The sequence below is a fragment of the Balaenoptera physalus genome (assembly GCF_965194825.1).
Source record: "Balaenoptera physalus genome assembly, chromosome: 2".
Taxonomy (NCBI): domain Eukaryota; kingdom Metazoa; phylum Chordata; class Mammalia; order Artiodactyla; family Balaenopteridae; genus Balaenoptera; species Balaenoptera physalus.
In genome coordinates, this window is record NC_138883.1 from 171,753,900 (window position 1) to 171,777,748 (window position 23,849).

The 23,849-nt window shown below is 46.3% G+C and overlaps 2 protein-coding genes and 2 long non-coding RNA genes across 19 annotated transcripts in view; 2 read left to right on the forward strand and 2 right to left on the reverse strand.

Moving 5' to 3' along the window:
• Positions 1–1,407, forward strand: part of PRPF18 (pre-mRNA processing factor 18) — a 50,120-nt gene extending 48,713 nt beyond the window's left edge. For all 3 annotated transcript variants that reach the window (XM_082452922.1, XM_082452923.1, XM_082452924.1), the window contains one exon: positions 810–1,407. In XM_082452922.1, coding sequence (XP_082309048.1) covers positions 810–890 — 81 coding nt within the window. In that variant the 3' untranslated portion in view covers positions 891–1,407. The remainder of the gene's footprint in view (positions 1–809) is intronic.
• LOC309656461 lies at positions 1,068–9,950 on the reverse strand. Its single transcript, XR_014261377.1, has 2 exons — positions 6,025–9,950; positions 1,068–5,731 (listed from the first exon to the last, which is right to left on the reverse strand). It is a non-coding gene; the product is annotated as an uncharacterized lncRNA (long non-coding RNA).
• A 157-nt stretch (positions 9,951–10,107) lies between these two features.
• On the forward strand, positions 10,108–23,840 carry LOC309656448. The gene is made up of 5 exons (XR_014261346.1): positions 10,108–12,310; positions 13,842–13,966; positions 16,138–16,241; positions 19,274–19,517; positions 20,478–23,840. It is a non-coding gene; the product is annotated as an uncharacterized lncRNA (long non-coding RNA).
• Positions 14,299–23,849, reverse strand: part of FRMD4A (FERM domain containing 4A) — a 466,908-nt gene continuing 457,357 nt past the window's right edge. For all 14 annotated transcript variants that reach the window (XR_014261317.1, XR_014261318.1, XM_082452755.1 and 11 more), the window contains one exon: positions 14,299–17,551. Coding sequence is in view for 12 of the 14 variants with exons in the window: in XM_082452755.1 (XP_082308881.1) it covers positions 17,449–17,551 (103 nt within the window). In the remaining 2 variants the exon portion in view is untranslated. The remainder of the gene's footprint in view (positions 17,552–23,849) is intronic.

The window sequence follows — 23,849 nt, forward strand, 5'->3', positions numbered from 1 at the left end:
TCCTGTTGCGGAACACGGGCTCTAGGTGTGGGGGCTTCAGTAGTTGTGGCACGTGGGCTTCAGTAGTTGTGGCTTGCAGGCTCTAGAGCGCGGGCTCAGTAGTTGTGGCACACGGGCTTAGTTGCTCCACGGCATGTGGGATCTTCCCGGACCAGGGCTCATACCCGTGTCCCCTGCATTGGCAGGTGGGTTCTTAACCACTGCACCACCAGGGAAGCCCCTTGCCACTTGCTTTTTACATTTAACGTTCTAAAATTCATGTATATCCATTGTTCTCAACCAGAGTTCCTCATCTGGACCGTAGAACACAGAAGATGATTTGAGTGCCCATTTTCTCATTCCTCCCAAGGCTGGGACACACGTAGCACCCTTTTAGGGTACGTCGGAGAGGGGCTGTCTCATTACCTATAATGGATGCTTTAGGCTAGCCAGCAGGGCTTGATTCTCTACTGGAACCTGGTGGAGAAAGGCTGAATTGTAGCTCTAGGTAATTCTTTTTTTACTGATGTAGTATGTTCCATTTGTGAGCATACTAAAGCTTATTCACATATTCTCCTATGATGGACATTTGGGTTGTTTATGGTACTTTTGATGTTATTGTTTTTGTGAACAAGCTGTGACCATCTTGTACCTTTCTCTGAGTGCACACGGTTAAATCTTTCTCTCAGTGTACATCTGAGTGGTGTTGCAGGGGACTGCTGCATTTTAGCGGGGACGTTGGTAAACTGGAGTGAGTACAGAGGAGGGCGATTGAGAATAGTTTAACCATATCATAACCAACCAACCGTTATTTATTTTTATTTTCTTAGGGATTGAAGAGGTTAATGACCATCTGCCAGAAGCACTTTCCTACAGATCCATCGAAATGTGTGGAGTACAATGCGCTGTGAGATCTGTGTGCGGCCCGTGGGTATCACAAGAAACTTAAGCCTGGCGTGGACCTGTGGAATTGCCAGCAGGCACGAGGGAAGAAGAAAAAGGAATTTCTGGTCTCTGAGTTCTGCCTAATGCAACTCTTGGTTTTAAGAACTGTGTTGGCTCTCATGTCACATCTGACTGCCAAGTGATTTTTGTGTCTTGCTTTTATTTTAAATAGTCGAAAAATTAAGTTCTAAAGACTTTTCCTCATAAGTTAAATGTGTAGACAACAGTCACAGGACAGGGTTTAAAATAACTTTTCCCCTCTAGAGCTGGAAGTTGCAGTTAGAGGATTAAAAAGGAACATTTGAGGATGGACTTAATTATTTCTGTAAAATATGGTAATTTTCACATTGCCTCTTATGAAGTGTTTATAGAAAAATATTTTTATATTTTCAACAAAAACATGGAACCATTTAATGAAACTTGATAGTGCTTAAATGTTGCTGAACTTTTGCCATCTTGCAATAGATTTGAATGTAAATGTTACTACTGTTACGTGTTATTTTTCTTGCATTTCAAAGCTTGCTTTTATCTTTTAAAGTGTGTAAATTTTAGTATTGGTCATCTCTCGGGACAGATACAATTAACAGGAAATAGAAGTTTGGAACACAAAGATGGTATATTAAACCAACAGAAGTTCAAATTCAGTAACCTCAGTGCATCAAGGTTCAAGGTGGGGAGATGGATTGTCAAGCCAGGAACGGGGATGTTTTGCTGCTGCTGGTTCTTCCTAGAATAGGACTGCCCGCGAGCGCCATCCTCCCGAGACCGGTGGTGGACAGCTGCCCCAGCTCCATCCTGCCCAGCAGAAGAGGAGGATGCCAGGACTCTTGGCCGCTGCCCGAGACAGTAGGTCCTGGGTCTGATTTTGCACAAACGAGGACTTCTTTTTGCACAGTGTCACCCCCAGATAATTGTGACGAATCACTGCGCTTTAGAGGTTGAGAGGACTCAGTGGATAGAGGCAGGTGGGGAAATAGAAAGTGGCCTGAGTAGGTGGATTGGCACTGCTGGCAAGAGGTGGGAGTGCGGCTCCGAAGTCAGAACTAACTCGCCTCGGACTGCAGCTCCGCACCCGTGCACGGAAGGGTGTGAGTATGCACGTGCGGCCATGAGCGAGTTACTTCATCTCTCCAAGCCTCAGCTTCCTTATCTGCAAATGGTGGGGATACTTGTACATACCTCATGGCATCACTGTTGTATTTAAGCAAAAGAAAACGCTTAGCACGCTGCCTGGCAAGTAAGAGCTCAGTAAATAACAGTTGTGTCCTTGTTGTTAGAGTGAAGACAAAGTAGCTTTCCCCAGCCTGCCGTCAGGGTCAGTGTGGGCTCACGTGATGAGAACAGCGGTGGTGGCAGCAGCGTGCTAGCAGCGTCGGCAGTGCTAATAGGAGCGTCTATTAAGCATTTACTGTGTCCAGGCTCTGTAGCTGCTCTCACTTTGAGCCAGTTCTGAGTTTAGAAGGATCGAGAGTGTGGTGGGGCTGGAGTCAGCTGCGCGGGTGCAGGTGGGCTCACAGTCACTTCTTCTGGCCCCTCTTGGGAAGCCTCGAAAGCCAGTTTTGGCCACTGGTGGGGTCTGTGGCTGTGCCTGGCCGATCGTGTCCGCTGGTCATGTGTGCGATGGTGGCTGAGGCCTGCTGTCCTGAATTGAATCAGGGTTCCTTGCCTACTTTAGAAGCCGTTTCTTCTTACTAAATTACAACCGAAGAGAGCTTACTAGAGCAAATAAGAGACAGACGTTCATAAGATATGACAACAGTCTAGACTTCTCTTGTGTAGTCTTGTTGTATAGGACTTGTTTATAAATATTGTTGAACGAACACTCCCCAGGTCACTTCTTTTTAATTCCCAGTCAGCATGGTAGTCAGCTAATTTCGTGTTGTCTTCCCATTTGCTGTCAGTTAATATCCCACCACAAAGAAGAAACTGCGTCATGTGACACCAGTATCGTCTAAAACTGATCAGTGTGGATAGATGGTTGGAAAAAAGAGTTGTACTGTATTCTACAGTGCTGTGAATGTTGGTCATTTTGGGCTTAGGTTGAAAGACGTAGATCTTGTGGAAAAGTCTTCCGTTTCCCTGAAGTGAAAGATCTTCAGAGGATTGCAGATATCATGGGGGTGTGTTAAAAAATGACCTCTCACAGTCTCCAAATCATGAAAGTTTTAGTTCACCAGATGCTACGTATTTCTATTTTTTAGCTATTTCTAAAACAATAAAGGCCTGTCTTTTAAAATCAGTCACAATCCTGAACTAAGTATATTTTTCCCTTTCTATCTCCCACCTGCTCAGACTCCTTTCCAAAGGAGTCGTGTCTTTCTGGATTCAAATTTAGTAAAACACTGGTTTTCCCTCAGAAGTAAATACTGCTTTTCTTAGGCGTGTTCTTGCCAACTGCAAAGACTGAGCAGTATTTTTCAGCACTGCATCAGTGGGCTGCGGCCGTCTGGAGGTCATGGCTGTGATTCTGGCCTTTGGGGAAAACTAGGAAAAGAAGGCTGAGGCCAAAGACAATTGACACACAGCGGGGAGAGGGAAAGGATGGTCCTGATCTTGTAGGAAGGAGGAGGAGTCCCGAGAGACCAGAGCTAGGAAGGCAGCTGTCACTGGCAACAGCATTTAGAATACGCTGTGACTCTGAGCTCTCAGGAAGAATTTGGAGGAATAGAAAATAGGGTTGATAGCAGCGCGACTTCTTAAGTTTTTCCTTCCGGTGATCTCCTGACCCACTCTAGCCCTTTAGATTGTCCCGGGATTTGACACCAGTAAATACTGTAGAAATACAATTGTCTTTTTATATGAAAGAAAGTAAGCGTTTGGTAGCTTTGAACTTGGGGGATTCCTATCACTGGCTCCTTTTCAGCCCTGCAATAACCCCCTTTATTGCTTCTGGACCTGGAAGGGTAGTAGAACTAAGTGGGGCAGATTCAGTGAAAGGGGAGCTTGGGTTGAGATGCGGCCGTTTCCTTTGTGCAAATATCTCAAAGAGCGTAACTTAGTGGGTCATGCCTCCCTCCTCCCCGTCCTCGCCCATGAAGCCCCTGGAGCCCCTGGAAGAATGTTTATCCCATAGAAATTCATGGTATGGAGTCACATTGGGAGGCTTGAACTGAAAGCACTTTCTCATGGCAGGTTTATGTAAGAGTTTCCAGCTGTCGAGAGTGTCAGGAGCCAGCTCCAGTTCCCGGAGGGTCGCTGTGGGAACACCATTACGGCAACTGGTTTCCATCACAGACTCTGCAGTTGGATTGGCTGAGTTACAACTACGCAGTAGTCCTGGAATGGTTAACAGTAACCTTAAAATCTTTTGAAATTTAAAAATAAGTTCTGGTGGTGTGGACCAACTGGGGGAATGCAGTGTGGGCAGCGGCAGCTGTGGTGTGAGCCGAGCCCATTCAAGATTCTGGAACCAGGCTCATTTAAAAAAAAGTTTTTTACGTTTACCAAAACAGTTTATTATGAAAGCATTGATTATTTACTTCTTTTTCCACAAACTCTTACACAGCTTGTCCAAACTAGTCCTTGTATTGATGGTAATGGTTACTCTGTTTAACTAGCCCACTTCCTTTTGTTTAGCCTCTCCTCTATGTCCTTAAGCACCAGCTTTGAAATAATTGTCAGCCTTCTCACAGCATTCAAGGTGAACCCATTACTTTGACCACGGAGGGCAGCTAAGAAGGTTCGAGCTGCTTTCTGAGCATCGTTGGTGATCACAGATGCAGTCACCGAGCTTCCTGCCACCACAATCCAGTCACTGGCGTAGACGGCTCTCCTTGCCCTCTGCACGCCCAGATTTTACAACTTGCCAAGACCAAATTGCCTTTGCTCTCCAACTGCCCTCCTCCTGAGGCTTAGGAGACATCATAAACCATGAGTGTTGTTGTCGGAGCCTGGTTTCGAGATTCTGCCATCCTGTGAAGTGGGAGGATTAAAGTTGTAGCTTTGAAACGTTTTGACCACAACTCACAACAATAACAAGTGCGTGGAGACCCAGTATTCCTTGCGTATATGCATATGTAACGGAAGCACTGACCATGCCATGTGCGGTGCGTTCTTATGTTTTCTTTTCTGTTGTTTCTTATTTTTAAAAAAAACATGCTGGTTGTGACCCTCTAAAGTGGCTCACAGCTCATTAATATGTTGTGACCAGCAGTTTGAAAACCACGGATTAAAAGGAGTTATAAGAGTTATGGAAGGAAATGACCTGGTGGATAAATTCAGGGCAATAGGACTCTACTTCTTTTTTATTGTTTTAATTCAAAGAGAGAGAACACTCAACTCTCAAGGTTAATGTGAAATTTAGCAGATGATAAAACCTCGAGTGCTTCAAATGTTAAATACTTTTGAAGTAATAATTCTTAGGTTTCAAATGGAGAGACTTGTCCATAGAAGAAGCACCAGGACAAGCCTCATATAATCCTGTAAGAAATTTGGCAGTAAAGATAGATACAACCTTGGGCTGGCTGTACATTGTGTACAGCAAGAATAAACAAGATATTATAAAATAAATAAGAGGTTTTTGAAAGCATGAGTTAGGATTGGGGCAGAGATACCAGGAGTCAGGTATTATTAATCAGTTACCCGTTGAGGGTTTGTTTAGCCCTTTGAAGACTATTTCCCAAGACTCAGGGCTAGATTACATTTCCTTTATTGTAAATTTTTTTATTGAAATGTAACATATGCAGAAAAGTGCACAAATCAGAAGAGTACCATATCATAACTTTTTTCAAAGTGAACATCTCCCAAAGTAACTAGCATCCAAGTCAGGAAAGATAATGTTATTAATGCCCCAGAAATCTCTTCATGCCTCATTTATTTTTATATTTATTTTTGGCTGTGTTGGGTCTTCGTTTCTGTGCGAGGGCTTCCTCTAGTTGCGGCAAGCGGGGGCCACTCTTCATCGCGGTGCGCGGGCCTTTTCACTATCGCAGCCTCTCTTGTTGCGGAGCACAGGCTCCAGACGCGCAGGCTCAGCAGTTGTGGCTCACGGGCCTAGTTGCTCTGCGGCATGTGGGATCTTCCCAGACCAGGGCTCGAACCCGTGTCCCCTGAATTAGCAGGCAGATTCTCAACCACTGCGCCACCAGGGAAGCCCCATGCCTCATTATAGTCAGAGCCATGGTCCTGATTTTCATCAGGACATTTTCATCACCCCAAAGAGAAACCTGGTACCCATTAGTAGTCATTCCCTGAATGAGTTAGTTTGCTTGTTTTGTTTTGCTTTTTAATTTAATTTTATTTATTTTTTATACAGCAGGTTCTTATTTATCTATTTTATACATATTAGTGTATACATGTCAATCCCAATCTCCCAATTCATCCCACCACCACCCCCCCGCCCCGCCCCACCACTTTCCCCCCGTGGTGTCCATACATTTGTTCTCCACGTCTGTGTCTCGATTTCTGCCCTGCAAACTGGTTTATCTGTACCGTTTTTCTAGATTCCACATATATGCATTAATATATGATATTTGTTTTTCTCTTTCTGACTTACTTCACTCTGTATGACAGTCTCTAGGTCCATCCACGTCTCTACAAAGATCAATGGAACAGGATAGAAAGCCCAGAGATATACCCACGCACCTATGGTCAAGTAATCTATGACAAAGGAGGCAAAGATATACAATGGAGAAAAGACAGTCTCTTCAGTAAGTGGTGCTGGGAAAACTGGACAGCTACATGGTAAAAGAATGAAATTAGAACATTCCCTAACACCATACACAAAAATAAACTCAAAATGGATTAGAGACCTAAATGTAAGACTGGACACTATAAAACTCCTAGAGGAAAACATAGGAAGAACACTCTTTGACATAAATCACAGCAAGATCTTTTTTGATCCACCTCCTAGAGTAATGGAAATAAAAACAAAAGTAAACAAATGGGACCTAATGAAACTTAAAAGCTTTTGCACAGCAAAGGAAACCGTAAACAAGACGCAAAGACAACCCTCAGAGTGGGAGAAAATATTTGCAAACGAAGCAACTGACAAAGGATTAATCTCCAAAATATATACAAGCAGCTCAATATCAAAAAAAACAACCCAAGCAAAAAATGGGCAGAGGACCTAAATAGACATTTCTCCAAAGAAGACATACAGATGGCCAAGAAACACATGAAAAGCTGCTCAACATCACTAATTATTAGAGAAATGCAAATCAAAACTACAGTGAGGTATCACCTCACACCAGTTAGAATGGGCATCATCAGAATATCTACAAACAACAAATGCTGGAGAGGGTGTGGAGAAAAGGGAACCCTCTTGCACTGTTGGTGGGAATGTAAATTGATACAGCCACTATGGAGAACAGTATGGAGGTTCCTTAAAAAACTAAAAATAGAATTACCATATGACCCAGCAGTCCCACTCCTGGGCATATACCCTGAGAAAACCATAATTCAAAAAAACACATGCACCCCAGTGTTCATTGCAGCACTATTTACAATAGCCAGGTCATGGAAGCAACCTAAATGCCCATCGACAGACAAATGGATAAAGAGGATGTGGTACGTAGATACAATGGAATATTACTCAGCCATAAAAAGGAGTTTGCTTGTTTTTAATTGCCCATTTATAGATGAAGTCAGTTATATGTGACTCCTTTTACATTTTATTTCTTTGTCTCAACTTAGTTTCTGATATTCATCCTTGTGTGTCTGTGTGGTTCTTTCATTCTCACTGCTCTCTCCAGTTCTACTCGATAGACATTTGAGTTGTTTCCAGTTTGTGTATGAATGTTGTACATGCATTTTTTGGTGAGTATAAATTTCTGTAGGGTATATACGAAGCTGAGAAATTTCTGGGGCACAGGATATGCATGTACTCAGAAGGTATCGCTGAAGAGGTTTCCAAAGGGCTTGTGCCAGGTTACCATCCCACGTGCAGGATTTGAGGGGTCCAGGTGCCCCACATCTGAGCGTCCCCTGGTATGTGCTCTGTCATTTCCACTTCAGCTCTTCTGGGGGGTTAACATGGTATCACATTGTGGGTTTAATTTGCATTTCGCTGAGGACAAGTAAAGTCGAGCATTTTTCATAACGTACTGAATGGCCATTGGATTTTATCTTTTGTGAAGTTTCTGTTCAAGATTTTATTTTTGTCCACTTTTTTCTGTTGACTTCCCAGCCTCTTTCTTACTGACTTATAGTTCTTTATATATTCTGGCTATGAGTCCTATGTTAGATATATATATATTACAAATACTTCTCCCGCCCTGTGGCTTGCCTTTATGTAGGGTTTTCTATGCACAGGGGAAATAATCTTGTAACTAGCTCAGGCATAACCTTTGTCAGCTATCTTTGCCAGATAGATTTTATAAAAATCAAATCATGTGAATCTTAAATAACATAATCTTTTCATAGTGGCATGCCTGAGTGTGGGATTTGAGAGAAGAGGAAATCGTGAGAGTTTTTGTATTTTTGTCAAACTTTGTAGTTTTATTAGATTACTGTTTCATTGAGACTTGGTTTGTATTTTTCTTCTTTAGGTCTGCAAGTTTATGGGCCGTATATGTGTGGTGTGGCCAGCTGCTTACCCTGTTTTCATTCTCCTCTCCTTTACCAACAGAGCCCTACTTTGTGCAGAGCTGCAGTGAGCACAGTAAAAGCTACTTGCTCTCCTGGGACCCTTTGAAGTTAGAGTTGGTTTTGTGACAGGTTCTACCAATAAATATGGATAGAAGTCTTTTGAGTGGGACTTCCAGGAAACCTATTGCTTTTCTAAAAAAGAAAAAAAAAAAAGAGAGATAGACTTAGTTAAGAAAAATGTTGCCCTTTCTCTCTTCTTTCCTGAAAAGTGGTCATGATGCTTCAGTGCTTTGCAGCCATCCTGCAGTCTTGACAGTGGGAGACCCATGCTAAAGATGGTGGAGTCAGTTCTTTAATGGCATTGTGGGGGTCATTGTTCAAACCTTGAACCACTGTATTAGTCAGGATTCTCCAGAGAAACAGACCTGCAAGGAGATTGTATATATGGAATTGATTCCTTTGATTATGGAGGCTGAGAAGTCCCATGATCTGCTGTCTGCAAGCAGGAGAGCCAGTGGTGTAAATTCCAGTCTTGAATCCAAAGGCTGGAGATCCAGGAGAGCCTATGGGAAGTCCCACTTTGAGGGAGGGAGAGGACCAGCATTCCAGCTCCACGGTCAGGCAGAGAGAGCAGCTTCTCCCTCACCCCACCTCTTGTTCTATTCAGGCCCTCGACAGATTGGATGAGGCCCATCCACACTGGAGAGCAATCTTTTCCTCAGTTCACCGATTCAGATGTTCATCTCATCCAGAAACACCCTCACAGACACACCCAGAGTAATGTTTAACCAGACATCTGGGCACCCGGGTCGCAGTCAAGTTGACCCATAAAATTAACCATCACAGCTGCCTTCCTCTGGACCTCACGTTCTCTGAGGACAGTATTGGGTAAGCTCCTGCAGTTGTGTTTCCATATATTCTGTGGAATTCAGTCCCTAAGCAATATACACGTTACTTAGATTTCTCAGCTTTCAGAACCATTGAGGCGTGTAGCAAGTGTGTCCCAGTGCCCTGAGGTCCCGTCTACCCCACCGGGAACAAGACCTGACTCTGCCACGTCCACATCCTACTATGATACACGTAAGTGTAACAGTGTGTGCGGGAATGAGCTCTGGATATCGGCACCAGGTCATTTCAACTGCAGAAAAGCCATGAGCCAAACGGACGTTAAGGGCAGTTCAGAGACAGCCAGGTTTCAGAGCAGACAGAGGTCTGGCCTGTGGTGGAGATTCTTGTCACTCCGTTGGACAGAGGCATCTAGCTCTTGTTCTCTTGTGTTACTGCCAAATCTCCATTAGACTTAGAAATGACTTTGAGAGGAATAAACTGAATACCTCTACGGATGTGAAAGGTGTTTGAGAAAATGCACGATTGTGCTTTCATCATTTGGGGGGAAAGTATCTTTTTTTTTTTAAATTTATTTTTGGCTGTGTTGGGTCTTCGTTGCTGCACGCGGGCTTTCTCTAGTTGCAGCGAGCGGGGGCTACCCCTCGTTGTGCACGGGCTTCTCATTGCAGTGGCTTTTCGTTGCAGAGCACGGGCTCTAGGCATGTGGGCTTCAGTAGTTGTGGCACGCGGGCTCAGTAGTTGTGGCTTGTGGGCTCTAGAGCGCAGGCTCAGTAGCTGTGGCGCACGGGCTTAGTTGCTCCGCAGCATGTGGGATCTTCCCGGACCAGGGCTGGAACCCGTGTCCCCTGAATTGGCAGGCGGATTCTTAACCACTGCGCCACCAGGGAAGTCCCGGGGGAAAGTATCTCGATACGCTTCCACCTGTTATTACCACGGTCCCTTCTAGAACAGTAACTCACATTACGCTAACGTGGGCCGAAAGGGTACATGTGTTTTTTGCAAAATTATAAAAAATTGTGTTTGCCTCTCCTGCGGCACCTGCCACACCCTGCTTCAGGATGAGACCCTGCAAACCACGTTTCTCCTTTGCTTACTGGCTTTTTGTTGGGTTCTACCGATGGTGGGGCGCACGGGAGATGGGAACCCCGAGGAGGGAAGAAGGGGCCTGTTGCTCGATGTTTGCCTCCTGTCCCTGGCGGTGGTGGCCCAGCCGCGGGTCGCAGCCCAGCAGTGACAGTTCATTCTTGGAGGAGGAGGTCCTGGCTCGCAGGATTGCCACACTTTCATAGAACCAGCTCTGCCTCTCGAAAATCGCAGCGCCATCAGCCGGTGCCCCTTTCAGACCTTTGGATCCCGGCTCCGTGAGGTCCTGCCACGTCCCGAGGCACCGGTACCAGCTGCGCGGTGTCCACGCCTCAGAGGCCTGACTCCCAGCTCCGCGGGCGCCCCCTGCAGCTTCTGGGTCTTCAGAGTCCCTTGTCTCTGTCTCCCAGCCCTAGGGGTACGGGCTGCTTCCCTTGGTTATCACCTCTGTCGCCTCTGCACTATCCTGTTCACAACCCTTGATATTCAGCCCAGGAGGCGTGGTCTTGGCCTCCTGATTGAACAGGCAGCCAGATTCGCAGTTCCTGCGCAAGGGGGAATGAGGCCGGGTCCTCTTCCGGCACCCCCAGCTCAGGTTGGCTTCCCGCTGGCACGCGTGGCCTTTGCTCCTAGATCCTGGGATTCACCCCAAGCGCGGAGAACTAAGGCGATGGAGAAGTGGGTATTTCACCTCCTGTGCGGGCGTGCAGTCCTGTCCTCGTGCCCCGTCTCCTCCGTTCCCACCCTGCTCGTCCTCAGTCTCTTCAAGACCTTCTGTCCATTCACTCCTCTGCTCGGTGCTACTTCATCGTCACCTTCTTGGCTTTGCTTTTCTGTGTAGTCCGTCTAGATCCCGTTGTCACCGCTTCACTCAATCACCAGGACCGTCTACTCTCCTGCCCTGTTGCCCTCCGGCCACACTGCACTACACAGCCCGGGCCCGGCACGTTCCATCTGTCCCCTCCCGCGCCCACCAGCAGGTGCCACTGGAGGCAGTTCACACGCCAAGCGTCCGGTGGCAGCTGGGCCCCAAGTGATGCCTGGAGGGCATTCTCCACCTCCTCTCCTCTCGGGGCTGTTCTCACCTGTGACTCTGCTCCAGCCCGACCCTGCCCTCCTTTCCTGTCTCACCTGGAGGGTGGCCTCACCTATCTTTTCTCACACCGGGCTGAGTATGGAGGCAAAGCTTCAGGTCTGTTTCCCACACTCACCACCTGTTCTTACCTTACTTGGAGGAGAAGGGGTTGCTCCTCCTGTCATGGGCTAGATCTTCCACTGACCAACCTTGCTTACCCAATACTGTCCTCATGACACATCTCCTAATGTGCCATGTAATTTGCTTTCATTTTCTCCCTCCTTCTACTCCCAGGAGAATATATATCTTCCGAGAGCAGGGATTTCACATCCATTTGGTTGACCATGAGGTGAGAAAGAAAGTCATCATGGTTGATTCCAAGGGTTTTGGCCTGAGCCCTGGAAGACTGGAGTTGCCTCTGACTCAGCTGAGAAAGGTCATTAATGGAGCAGGTTTGGAGGGAACGTCAGAAATTCAGCTCTGGACGTGTTAGCACGTTAGACATCCATGTGGAGCTGTTGAGTGGGCTGGAGGATTGGACCAGTTTTAGAGCTGAGGTCCAGGGTACAGGGAGAAACACAGGTGTCCTCAGCGTAAGACACTTAAAACCATGGACAAGAGGAGAGCTACAGGAAATGACTGTGGATGGTAAAGAGGAGGCCTTGAACTGAGCTCTGGGACACTCCAGCGCCCAGACCTCGGGCAGATGAAGAAAAACCATCAAGGAGGTTGGCGGGAGGAGCCCTGACTGTGATGAGGAAGAAAACCTGGAGGATGTGCTGTCCTGGGTTCAGGTGGCGAGTGGGTTTCCATGAAGGACGCCAGAGGGATCAGCTGTGCCCATTGCTACGGGTAAGTCACATAGCACGCGAACAGAGAATCAACCATCGGATTTGGCCTTGTGGGGAGGCATCTTTGACCTTGACAGGAGTGGTTTTGGTAGAGTGGGAGGAATGGAAGCATGATTGGAGGGGGTTTGATAGAAAATGGATGAATGGGTGAAAAACAAAAGGAACCTACTCTTTTGTGGGGATAAAAATGTATGGAGAGAAAAATGGGGTTTTCTGATTTAAAAAAAAAATCTTGGTGCAATTGCACACACACGGGCCCTATCAGCTAACCTGCTCGCTGTTTATACTCCTGAATTGCAACCCAGGTCCTTCAGCTGTTACCTGAACAGATACTGCCTATGCTGGGGGTGTGATTTTGTGCAAGGCAGAGAGGTTATACCTCTGCACATCCTTTCACCTTTTCTCTGCCATCCCTTTGACCAGGCAGCTCCTTGAACGAGAGACGAGCGAGAGATCCCATTTACACACTTGCTGACCTCTTATCCATGGGGCTCATTTTACTCTCTGCCTTCTATCTGTTTAATGCTGGTGACCTCATTTCCCCTTATGTCATGGTCGTGTGCCTGTTTGTTTAGTCCACGAGAATGTAAGGTTTTGAGGACCTGGACCCATCACACAATATGGAGTGAATGACTGGCTTCAACAGCGGGCCCCTGCCTGCTTGCTGGCCCACATCAGGGGTTCTCTGATGTTCCTCTTTTTAGAGAGAATTTCGTGTCTGAGCCTTTTTGAACTGGTATTCTGGGAGTAAGGAAGGAGAGGCCTGGCTATTTCTAGTGCTTTCTACAGCAATCAGGTATTTACCGTGTTCTCTAATAACCAAAATAATGACTGTTTGGAATTGCCTTGTTGACACAACGTAAGGGGAGTGCGTGTGTGTGCATGTGTGTGCTTGTGTGTGTGTGTGTATGGGTGGTGAAAGGTAGGAAGGAGTGGGAAAGAAACGGGAATGTCCCAGCGTCCTGTGGGCCAGCTGCTTTCACGTGATAGAGCTTAATAGGAGATAGATTTCTTTCCTGAGCGGCGACATATTTACATGGAAAAGGCTTAACGGGAGATCCTATTTGTTTGCAATCAGTGTTGATCACCTCGGTACAGAGGCCCTCGTTGCTTTGCCAAGGACAGTCTTAGGAAGTATAAGATGCTGTCCTGATGGGCTTGCTTCCAGACGTGCTTCAAGTTCTCAATGGCTTGTTTCCATTTTTGGCAGGGGTTAACCCACACCGGTGGCAAATGCTTCAGCAAGGCTTTCCATCCCGGGATGCTCTTGGCGGCCAGATTTCTAGTTTCATGCAGTGTGGGTTAGGGGGCCAGGGATGTAGTTGCAGCAAAAGTTCCACTAAAGTAAGCCAGTCACCGATTTGCCCATCAGTGTGGGCTTTTTGTACCTGCAGGCCCAGCGGACTGTTGCTTTGGTGATAGGATTTAGAGGGTGGGTGACAGGAGTCTGAGCTGTGGTATGAACAGCAGTGGTGGTAAAGAGCCTGAGCTTCCTGCCTGTCTCCCCAGTTGGCCCTTTCTGTCCTACACAGAACCAGGGACCACAGGGGACAGAGACGAAGGACGACGACCTCCAGAGCCCAGACGCCCTCGGTGTTTCTTCCACGTGGCACTGCTCTGTGGGAACAGTACCCAGCCTAGCACATACTGCACACAGGTAACTATTTGTCATGAGCAGTGATACAAATACAAAAATAGCATCCTAACAAAGGCTGACCTCTCATCTCAAATCCTTTTTGTAGTAGGAGGAATACCTAAGAATATATTATCTTTGTATAATTAAAAAAGGAAACTAGAATAAGAGGGAATTAGCCTCTACTAAACAAACCAAGCCTGTCTACATCATGGAGTAAGCCATTGAGAATATCATCTATATAGACTGACTTTAAAAAAGGAGCCCGATGGGGCACAGGCAACTGAATGACAGATCCCCGGAGCATGCGTATTTATCACTTAGAAACAAACAGAATGTCCAAGAGGCAACTGAGATCTTTTCATTTTGAAAATGCTTTAATAAGTGTTGACAACACTGTTTTGCAAAATGTAAAGGTACTATACAAATTCTTAATACAAAAAGAATAAATTAAAAGCAGATTTCTTTTTAATTCTGCAACTTTGTCTACAACATACATCTTTGTCATTGATTACAGTTGAACAGAATCCAGTAAAATCATTTTACATGCTCTACAAGTCAGTTTCAGGAGCGACCTAATCCTTTCTTCCCCATTATTAAACTAGAGTCCATTTTACACGACTTGTAATAAACTATTGACATTAATGTATATGTAAAACTTTACACCTAGTTAATTAAGCAGTAACTGGTCATCTGATAGCACCTGGATGGGGTTTGCTATGTGTAGAACTAAACTAATACCAAATGAAAACAAATTGGAATTTGAACGGTTTCAGCACTCACCTGCATATGATCAAATTAGAAAAACCCACCTGTCTCATAACAAAGTCTGACGTAGGTGTTTTCACCAGCCTTCTGGCTAAACAGGCAGTTTCTTATACGTATCCAAAGAATCCAGTAGGGGCTTTGTATCAGACCAGGGGTTTCATATTTCATCTTAATTTGCCTTAAAGAAATAGGGATACATAAAGAGCTTGCCAGTGCTTGTGTACAGTAACTATATCATTTCCCACCACACTCATCATTAACCACGTCAGTCTCAAAGGACCAGCACTTTTACGTACATCCTGTAGGAACTGAACGCAGCTCAACAGTAAAACCTGTTTTACTTAATCTCCGTCTTTACTACCAGACCATCATACTGTTTGCCTGAACTGTAATTCTGCCCCTCTATCCTGCCTCCATTCCTTTCTGCCCCCCGAATCCCACACCCAAGTGTTTAGAAAGAATTTTTGTCTCTCAGTCATTGTAACCCAACTGGGCTAAAAATTTGATCCGACTGACTTCAGACTTGATTTCAAACTACTATCCCTGTTGTATCATCCGCAGTATGTAACCTGGTCACCTCGTCTATTTCCCTTTTGACTTTTCCTCTGGGACAGAGTTCAGTTTGATTATTCATGCATCTTCTTTTGGGAGAAAGAATCTGGCCTAATACAGAATGTTTCCGAATGGGGAAAGAAAAACCTGCTGTTTGTAGCTCTGAGCATCAAAATAAGAGCAACACCCCTGCCCGTGTCAATCCCCAGAATCGTTTAATATCATCATAACCAATTTTATTTGCCCTGCAGGGTTCACCCCTAAAGTGTTCTGTGAATATTAATCCCTTCCGCAAGCTGGTATCACCAACCCAGCCGTACACAGAGCCAGGGAAGCCCGGCCCTGAGCCGTCCAGCCTGGCCCCAGCCTGCTGTGAGCCCGCAGGGGGAGCACTGTGGGTATTTCCTGATAGTTCATTTTAACCAATGCTAAGTGTCCGTTCTTACCCTCCTGGTCTGGTAGAGTCTGTTGTTTATTCTTGGATTACCTATACATAAAAAACAAAGCTTTTTCTTGTTACGCTAAAGCTAATTTCAACTCTGCTTGCCCACAAATCTCCCCCACCCCAGCTCCTGTCTCTGGCTGTCCACTGCCTTTCCAGTAGGAAGTCATTACAAGTGAGAAAAGAAATTCCCCCCCCCCCCCCGCCCCGCCACTTGCGCCAATAAGCACAGCATCCCACCTCTGTGGAGACCGTGTTTGTGCCATTTGAAATAACCCAACTACGAGTGTGCACTTGTTAGTATTATAAAACTATTTTTGAGGCCTTTGAAGATTGATGGCTTTCCAGTTGTGTATTAAGCATAGCTCAAAACACATGTAAACGTGCAGCTCCCACACACCTTTCTTCTCTCTTCCTTTTTTGGTACCTGCAGACCATCGTGACATATCAAGGTCGCTGATGATGTCGTAGGCATATGGGCCCTCTGGGAGCTGATATATTTTTTCAACCCTGCTCTGCCTGCCAGCTAGTAGACATGTGAGTACGGTCTTCCTACCTAAGGGCATAGTTGGGTTCCTGGAAGAAGTGACACGTTGGTAGCCGGGTGCCATCGGCTCTGAGCTCTTTGTCACACGAGTGCTAACAAACAGAAGATGGGCTACGACAGTTAAACACTTGAATGGATCGCAGTGTGCTCTTTCCCTTGGCTTCCCATAGAAAATCACATGAAACACCTTGTGAGAAAAAAATAGGGTACACTTTTACTGGCTGTTTTAATGAGAGAGAACCACTTTTGGCAACCATCACCTTACGTTTCCTACAAATCCGCAAAGGAAAGCAGCTTTGTGTCTTGGGCTGAACCCCCCATGCAGGCCGGGGCTAAGCGGACACTCCGCTACTCCCCGTGGGTCTGTTCTCCTTGGGGTCCAGACTCGTGGAGATCCAAGTCAGCAGTGCCAGCCAGGGGTCCCCCGACGTGGCCATCACATGGGGTTAGTTTTCAGGCTCTCGATGGAGAGGGGTGAAGAGGGGCATCCGTCACAGATGGCTGACGTTCACGTGTGGGATGCAATAGCAGTGGAGGATTTAAAGGAGGTCTCACTGCACAAAGAACGTCTTCCTCTTGGCCCCTCTTAATTTTTTGTGTGTTTTTAGTTTTTAATTTTTTAAAATCTTTGGCAGCATAACTGACTGTGATCCTTGGATGCATCTCTGACGTGTTCAGCTTCTGTTTCCGTTCTCCCTGCTCCCGCCACAGTCACTCCTCCCAGGAAGCGGTTCAGCTGTCCGCTGAATGTTCGCACGAGGCATCTTCGTCACCAAGGGCTTGGTGGGCCTCCAGGGGGGCCCCAGCTTTCACAGTCTTTCTGGATCGCCCTGTACGTAAGTCCCCTCTCCTGGTCTCCACCAATGCCACTAGCCCACAGGAATCCAGGCCAGCCAGCTTCCCTGATGGTTCCCGGCCAGGGGGCTGTCGCGGCAGGGGGGAGCCACCAAGGTGCCGTTGAGGATTGGTGCCTGGCTCTCTGGGCAAGGGAGCCAGGGGACACACAGTGGGACCGGAACCTTCCAGAATGTCTCCTCAGTCAGGTTGTTGGAGGGTGAGGGGGACGCGGAGACAGGAGAAGAAAAGTGCTGAGGGCCGAAGCTGGTGCAGGGTGACACTGCGTCTGGGTAAGGCAAATGAGAGGCAGTGAGGTGATCTCAGAATGGCGTCGAGGCGGCCAGATTGAGGCCGGCTGGCTCACACGAGGGTCCCGGGCTTGGCTTTTTCTTGCCCGTACCACTGGACATCAGCTAGTTCCGGATAGAGGGAGGAATCCAGGCAACAGCTATCGTTGTAGCTCCTGCAGGGAATCCAAGGACGAGAGGAGACGGTTAGGGGGGAATGTCACTTAGCAGTCTGCGTTCAGAAGCACGTGTTCACAGGGGGCCGATAATGATCGCTAGTCTTCCCTGTTCATAAGGAACCAGGCCTGCGACAAGGCTGAGTGTACAGCCGGCTCGCGCCGACGGGAAAACATTCACACAGAGGGGACCTAAACCTTGCACAGCTGTGGAGGGAAACGGAGCCAACACTTATGCGGTGGTCCTCAGGCTCGGCTGCATCTGGGAATCACCAGGGAACCCCCAAAACACTCCTGTCTGGGCCCACCGTGGAGATGCTGGTTTAATTGGTCTGGGGTGTGCTTGAGTGTCAGGAGCTTTCACATCCCCCCACGTGACTCTCCTATGCAGCCAAGGCCCAGAACCCCTCCGGCTGGAGTCCGCAGGATTTTTTTTTTCTCAGAACAGTGGTTTGCTTTGTCCTCCCTGAGATCCCAGGTGTAACCAGCGTCCCCCAGATATTTATTCTATCCCGGAAGCACATGCGAAATGGCAGGTTTCCCTGTAGGGAAACTGAGGTGATATTTTGAATGGAGTCTTACTGCTGTTTATTTGAAATAACATGTATTGTTGTGTGATTATCAAAAAAAAGTATTGAAAATATATAGAAAAGCGTATAGAAAAGACTTTGTAAAAAAATACTTGGCAGCTGTGCGTCACGACGCAGGTTGGGTACAGTCATCCCTTGGTATCTGCAGGGGATTGGGTCCAAGAGCCCCCCCTGGATACCAAAGTCCGAGGATGCTCAAGTCCCTGATATAAACTGGTGCAGTACAGTTGGCCCTTCGTATCTGTGGGTTCCTCATCAGTGGATCGGAGGGCCAGCCGACTGTATTTGTTGGAAAAAACCTGAGTATAAGTGGACCTGTGCAGCTCCAATCTGTGTCGTTCAAGGGTCAGCTGTGGTTTTTACATATCAAGAAGCAATCACACGGATATGCTGATGCCCATGATCATTACTAGGCGTCATTATTAGGGAAACGGCCCCTCCCCACTGATCCTAAACTAGCTCTTTCAGGGCTAAAGATCACACTTCATCTCAGTGAATCTAGGAGTGGGCTGGAATTTGCCCAGGAGGCGCCCAGACGCTGGCCCGAGGAGATGGGGTCCTACCTTCCTCTCCCTACCCTGCTGGCCGCACGCAGCCCCTGACGTGGGCATGGCTGACCTCGGTGCCCTGTGCAGGAACAGCTGCAGAGTGGCCTGGATTACCGCCTGTGCTCTTCCTTTGTTTAGAGCTTTTACTCCTGGTAACTTCTGAGTGTTCATTTGTGCTGATTTCTAAAGGGATGAAACCTGTAGGCCTTTAACCACAGCCTTCAGTTTTTGGAATAACATTCCTGTGAGGGACACGGGTCTGTGCCTCTGAGTTAGTAGGTGTGGGTTTGTTCAAGCTGGGTTTTCAAGTTTGACCTCCCCAGAGCACACGCCGATTTGGGGGTAGAAATACCTATTTGGAAACAGCATCAGGACTTTTTGCATAAATGTCAGAAGATGATTTCCTCCCCTGCCGCTGATCTCCCCATGCCCTGCGCTACCGTTATGGTTGTGGACGGGTGGCAGGAAGAGACTCAAAGAAAAGCAGGTTTCAGGAGCATCTTCAGCACAACCTCGTGAACCAGTTTATGACTGAGAATAAGCCATCATCGCCATTTTTCTATTTGATTTGCTGATTTCTCTAGGAACAAGTGGATGAAGGCATTCTGGATTTCGTGAAGGTTTCTCATCTGGCTTTTAAAAAACCCATCAACGTTGGAAAACCCAAGGCCTCTGTGAGCATACCGTGGCCTTTAAAGAGAGTCCTGTGCCTGGAACCCCTGAAATATATACTGGGGTTAATATGCTTAAAGGTGGCTTCAGAAGCAAAGTAACATCAAGGCCCTAATTCCGGAACTGGCCCTGCCCGTCTATCACTGTCTTCCGGTGGTAAGTAGCTGATCCCATCCTACCCACCCTGCAAACTCTCTCTCCACCCTGATAAAACTGACCTGTGCCATCGTGCCTGAGGGACTGAGAGACTTTTCGTGGCAAAAGGTGGTTGGACCCCACGGTGGACGTACGCTGTTCATTGGGGGACAGTCTCTCCCTAACTGCGTCGTCCTGGTGGTGTGTTCCACCAGGGTGTCTGCCCTACCCTCACTGAGGGTGGCCACGTGGCCCGGGAGGGCCAGAGTCCTCTAACCCCAGTCACTGGTCAGAGGCGGGCCAATGCCCGAGCAAGGCCAAGCAGCTTTCACACCACAGGGCTGTGCGCTTCCTCCCAAGGATATGATCACCAGGCGCAGGAAGTAGAGGCAGAGATGGAAAGAGAACACGCAGGCTCCGTGTTTGCCCGCAGCCATGAGGCAGGTGCGATCATGCAAATCCCACTAGTTTATAAAAGAACAGTAGACTCCAAATCATGTTTCTGGAAGCTGGAATCAATTAAGGTTACCTGCTCAGCTGTGGAGAAGACACTTAAGGTTTTTCATTCACCTGAGCTCCAAAGAGCCTTGCTTTTCTTTTTTCCTTCTGGTAAGAATTATCTCCCTGAAGTTTGCGTTTCTAAGAGCTGGCCTAGGTAAGAGTTCCTGGAGGAGACCAGGTGGAATATTCACAACTCAAAAGCACAGGAAAAGAATGGGAGTTCCTCCAAGAAAGACTTTACTTTCCTAAATCCAGTCTTTTACAATGTCTGCAAGCCTTTTGACATGAAGAAGGGATGTTTGGGGATTGATAAAAAAAAGGATAGGTGGGCTTTGAATTGCTTCTAGAGCTGCATTTCCGTTCTTATAAAGACTAGGTTTGTAAGACAAGGACAGTTTCTAATTCCATAAGGAACTGGGTTGCAACTTGAATGAATGAAGCCAACAAGATCTTTAAACTTTGAACTTGTTTTTTTAACAGTGGTGGCAGCCCTGGGATCCAAAGGAGACTTCTGATTTCAAGCTCCCTCCTTTTGGTTGATCTGTCCGACTTTATTCAGGATTTAGGCAAGGACAGATTGTCCTTCTGGTGAGTACTCTTTTGGTTTCTGAATTAGAATGCACTTGGTTCACATTCAAACGTGTAGTTTTCCCGAGAGCAAAACTAAAACAAAAATTGGAGGGCATGGGTCAAACACCTAACGAGAGACAACTGTCTGCAAAACACAAGGCTCCCGGGTAAGGATAAGGTGGTCACAGCCAAGCAAGGTTCACAATAGGTCACTGGCCACCTGCAGGAAAATTCCATGTAATGAGACCCCTGGTCATGGGCAAAGGCTGTCCACCAGGACAAACAAGTATCCTGTGAAAGGCAAACTGTCAAACAATACCCAAGTCCCAGCCCTAAGCTCATGCCTTAGGCTATCGAGGATTAAAAACTCCGAAAATGGGATCCCAGTCATCAAAATGCTTTAAGGGTGCCCCCCCGACCCCGCCCCGCCGGCCTTAGGAACCACCCCCAGCAGTTTTGTGTTAAAAAAATTTTTGGTCTGTCTGCATGCACATGGACCAATCTTACTGAAGACAAACTAAAATGGCAATGGTCACCATGAGGAATGTTCCAATTAGCCAAGACTGTTCACTTCAGAAGTGCACCCGAAAGCAAGGGCTCCCGAATCAAACAAGTGGAGTGGGATACCTATTTTAATTGGCGTGAGGAAGCCTCCAAAAGGCTGCAAAATTCCCAAATAGCTTCACTGAAAGAGTCATTGCAAAAGGATAATAAAACAATTAAGATACAAGAGATACCCAAGATAAAAGACTGTAAGACTGATGTTAACTCCTACTCTGCCCTCTCTCCACCTTGCCTCATACTCGTCCTCTGTCTGCACCGTCTCCCCACGTTGAAGAGGCCGCATGACTGTAAACAGAAGCCCATCAAGTTGGTGGCCTTACGGACACTCCCATATCTGCTCTCAAAGAAGGACCCCCATTTGGGCTCTCCCAGGGCTGATGGGACTCCATGGAATCTCCTGTAACTGCTACCAGTTATTCCCTTCACAAGCCAAGGGGAAACTAAAATTAATGGAAAACCTTGCCAAATTCTGGTAGATTAGTGGAGCTACACTCTCTAAATCCTTGTTGTTCCAGAGCCTGCAGATGGGATCCTGGTAAATCTGGCAGAAGCTGGAAGGGGTGAGAATTCTGACCAGAGTCAGCTCTCCTGAATCTCTATTTGCAGTGCCCAGTTGAGATAGAAAGGTAAATGTTCATGTCCCTTCCTTTCCAAATCCAGACCCACTGGTTGATCTTTTCTCTCCCAGGGACAGCTGTTGCCTTCTTGTTTGTCTCGTTTTGTGTCCTGAGAACTTGGCTTGGCGACCGTCAGGTTGGGCAGCTATAACAGAAGTGTTAAGTTGCACCTTACATTTGTGGCTGAGGTCCTATCGATTAGTGCCAGCCCTCAGGGGAACTAAGTCTTTCCTTCTTTTGGTTATCTTTGGGAGTGGCTCTGGAGCTTGGGAGAGTGGTGTCCTTTGCACCCTCATTGGGAATGCCTCTTGCATCCATGGGGTCTTTCAATATGGCCAGGAATATTTACTGTTTGTCCCCCTGACAAGATATTTAAAAGGATTGTTTAAGTAGCTCTATGGTCAGAAGTTGGCCAAACTGGAAGCTGATATACAGAGCCCGTTAGGAACTTTTTAAAGGCTTTGTCCCCCAAGTCAAAATGAAGCTATGTGCCCAGAGGGAAAGAAAAACATTCCAAAGACAAAGCTCTAAATCTAGAGCATAGGAATCTCTTGCATTCCATCTTAGTTGAAGATCTTCTCCCTGATCTAAAGAAGCAAATAGAAGATGATGCAGTTGGATGGGCTATGATGTCATTCACGTTGCAACCCAATTCCCCGCCTGTCCTTGTCTTACAGACCTAGTCTTTACACGAACAGAGATGCCGCTCTAGAGGCAGTTCAAAGCCCACCTATCGTTTCTGTCAATCCCCAGACATCCCTTCTTCATCTCAAAAGGCTTGCAGACATTGTAAAATACCTGGGTTTAAGAAAGAAAAGTCCTTCCTGGACGAACTTCCATTTTTTTCCTGTGCCTTTGAGTTGTGAATGTTCTACCTGGTCTCCTCCAAGAATTCTTACCTAGGCCAGCTCTTAGAAACACAAACTTCAGGCAGGTAATTCTCGCCAGAAGGAAAAAAAGATGGGGAAGGCTGTTTGGAGCTTAGGTGAGTGAAAAATCTTAAGTGTCTTCTCCACAAATAGTAACGAAAAGCGTTAGCCATCTGAGCAGGTAACCCTACCTTACTCCAACTTCCAGAAACAGGATTTGGATAAAACTGTTCTTCTATAAACTCGTAAGTTTTGCATTATTGTACCTGTCTCATGGCTAAAATTTTAAAACAAAAGCTTTATGATCTCTCTGCATCTGTCTGTATGTTTATGTACATTGTATATTTGTAATGTTTTTCTACCTCTGAGTGGTATTGCCAAAATTAATTTGCAAAAGAGCATATTTAATTGGCTTAAAGAAAAATAAGCGATTATCAAATTAAGTATTCTAAAACTCTGAAATACAGAAACTTAACCCAAATGTTTTTCAAGTTTGCATGATCTAGGAAAAATCTTTAGTAAATGAAAGCTAACTTAAGTTTGTTGGTTTAATTAAAGTAGGTATGTTAAATATAATGCATATGTACAACTTTTATTCTACCTGGGTTTATTAGTCAAATAAGTTCACGTTAATCTCTGTTACAAAATTTGTCACCAAGGAAGAGAACTTAAGATGTTGGCTAGCTGTTTAATGCCTTGAGAAATTTTCATGACTAATCTAAACAGAATTGTTAAGAACAAATGATCTGTATGTTTCTCACTGGGTAGAAGCTTTTTCCTGTTGATAAGCAACTGCCTCTTTTGTAGCAAAGAAATTACTTCAAAACATCTTCCCTATAGGGGGCACCCCCATCATTTTTGCATAGTGACTGAGGAACTCATTTTACTGGCCAGGTAAGCCAGAACTCTGGAGAGTCCTTCTTATGCTGTACAGGCTGCATTCAGGACTAGGAGAAAAGACTAGTGACATCATTAAAACCCAATTAGGAAAATTTCCTAAGACTTTGACCAAGGTGCTGTCACTGGTCCTTTTGCATCTAAGGTCCTTGCCTTTTGAAAAACCTAAGCTCACTCCCGATGAAACAGTATCTGGCAGGCCCATGCATCTGCTTCAGTCTCCAAACTGTGACCCTCAAATTGCCCAACAGGACCTGTTAAAAAATTGCTAGTCATCTATTCTCTATTTCTCCTACAGGTTAAAAAGCTTATGCTGAACAAGATTACAGCCTACT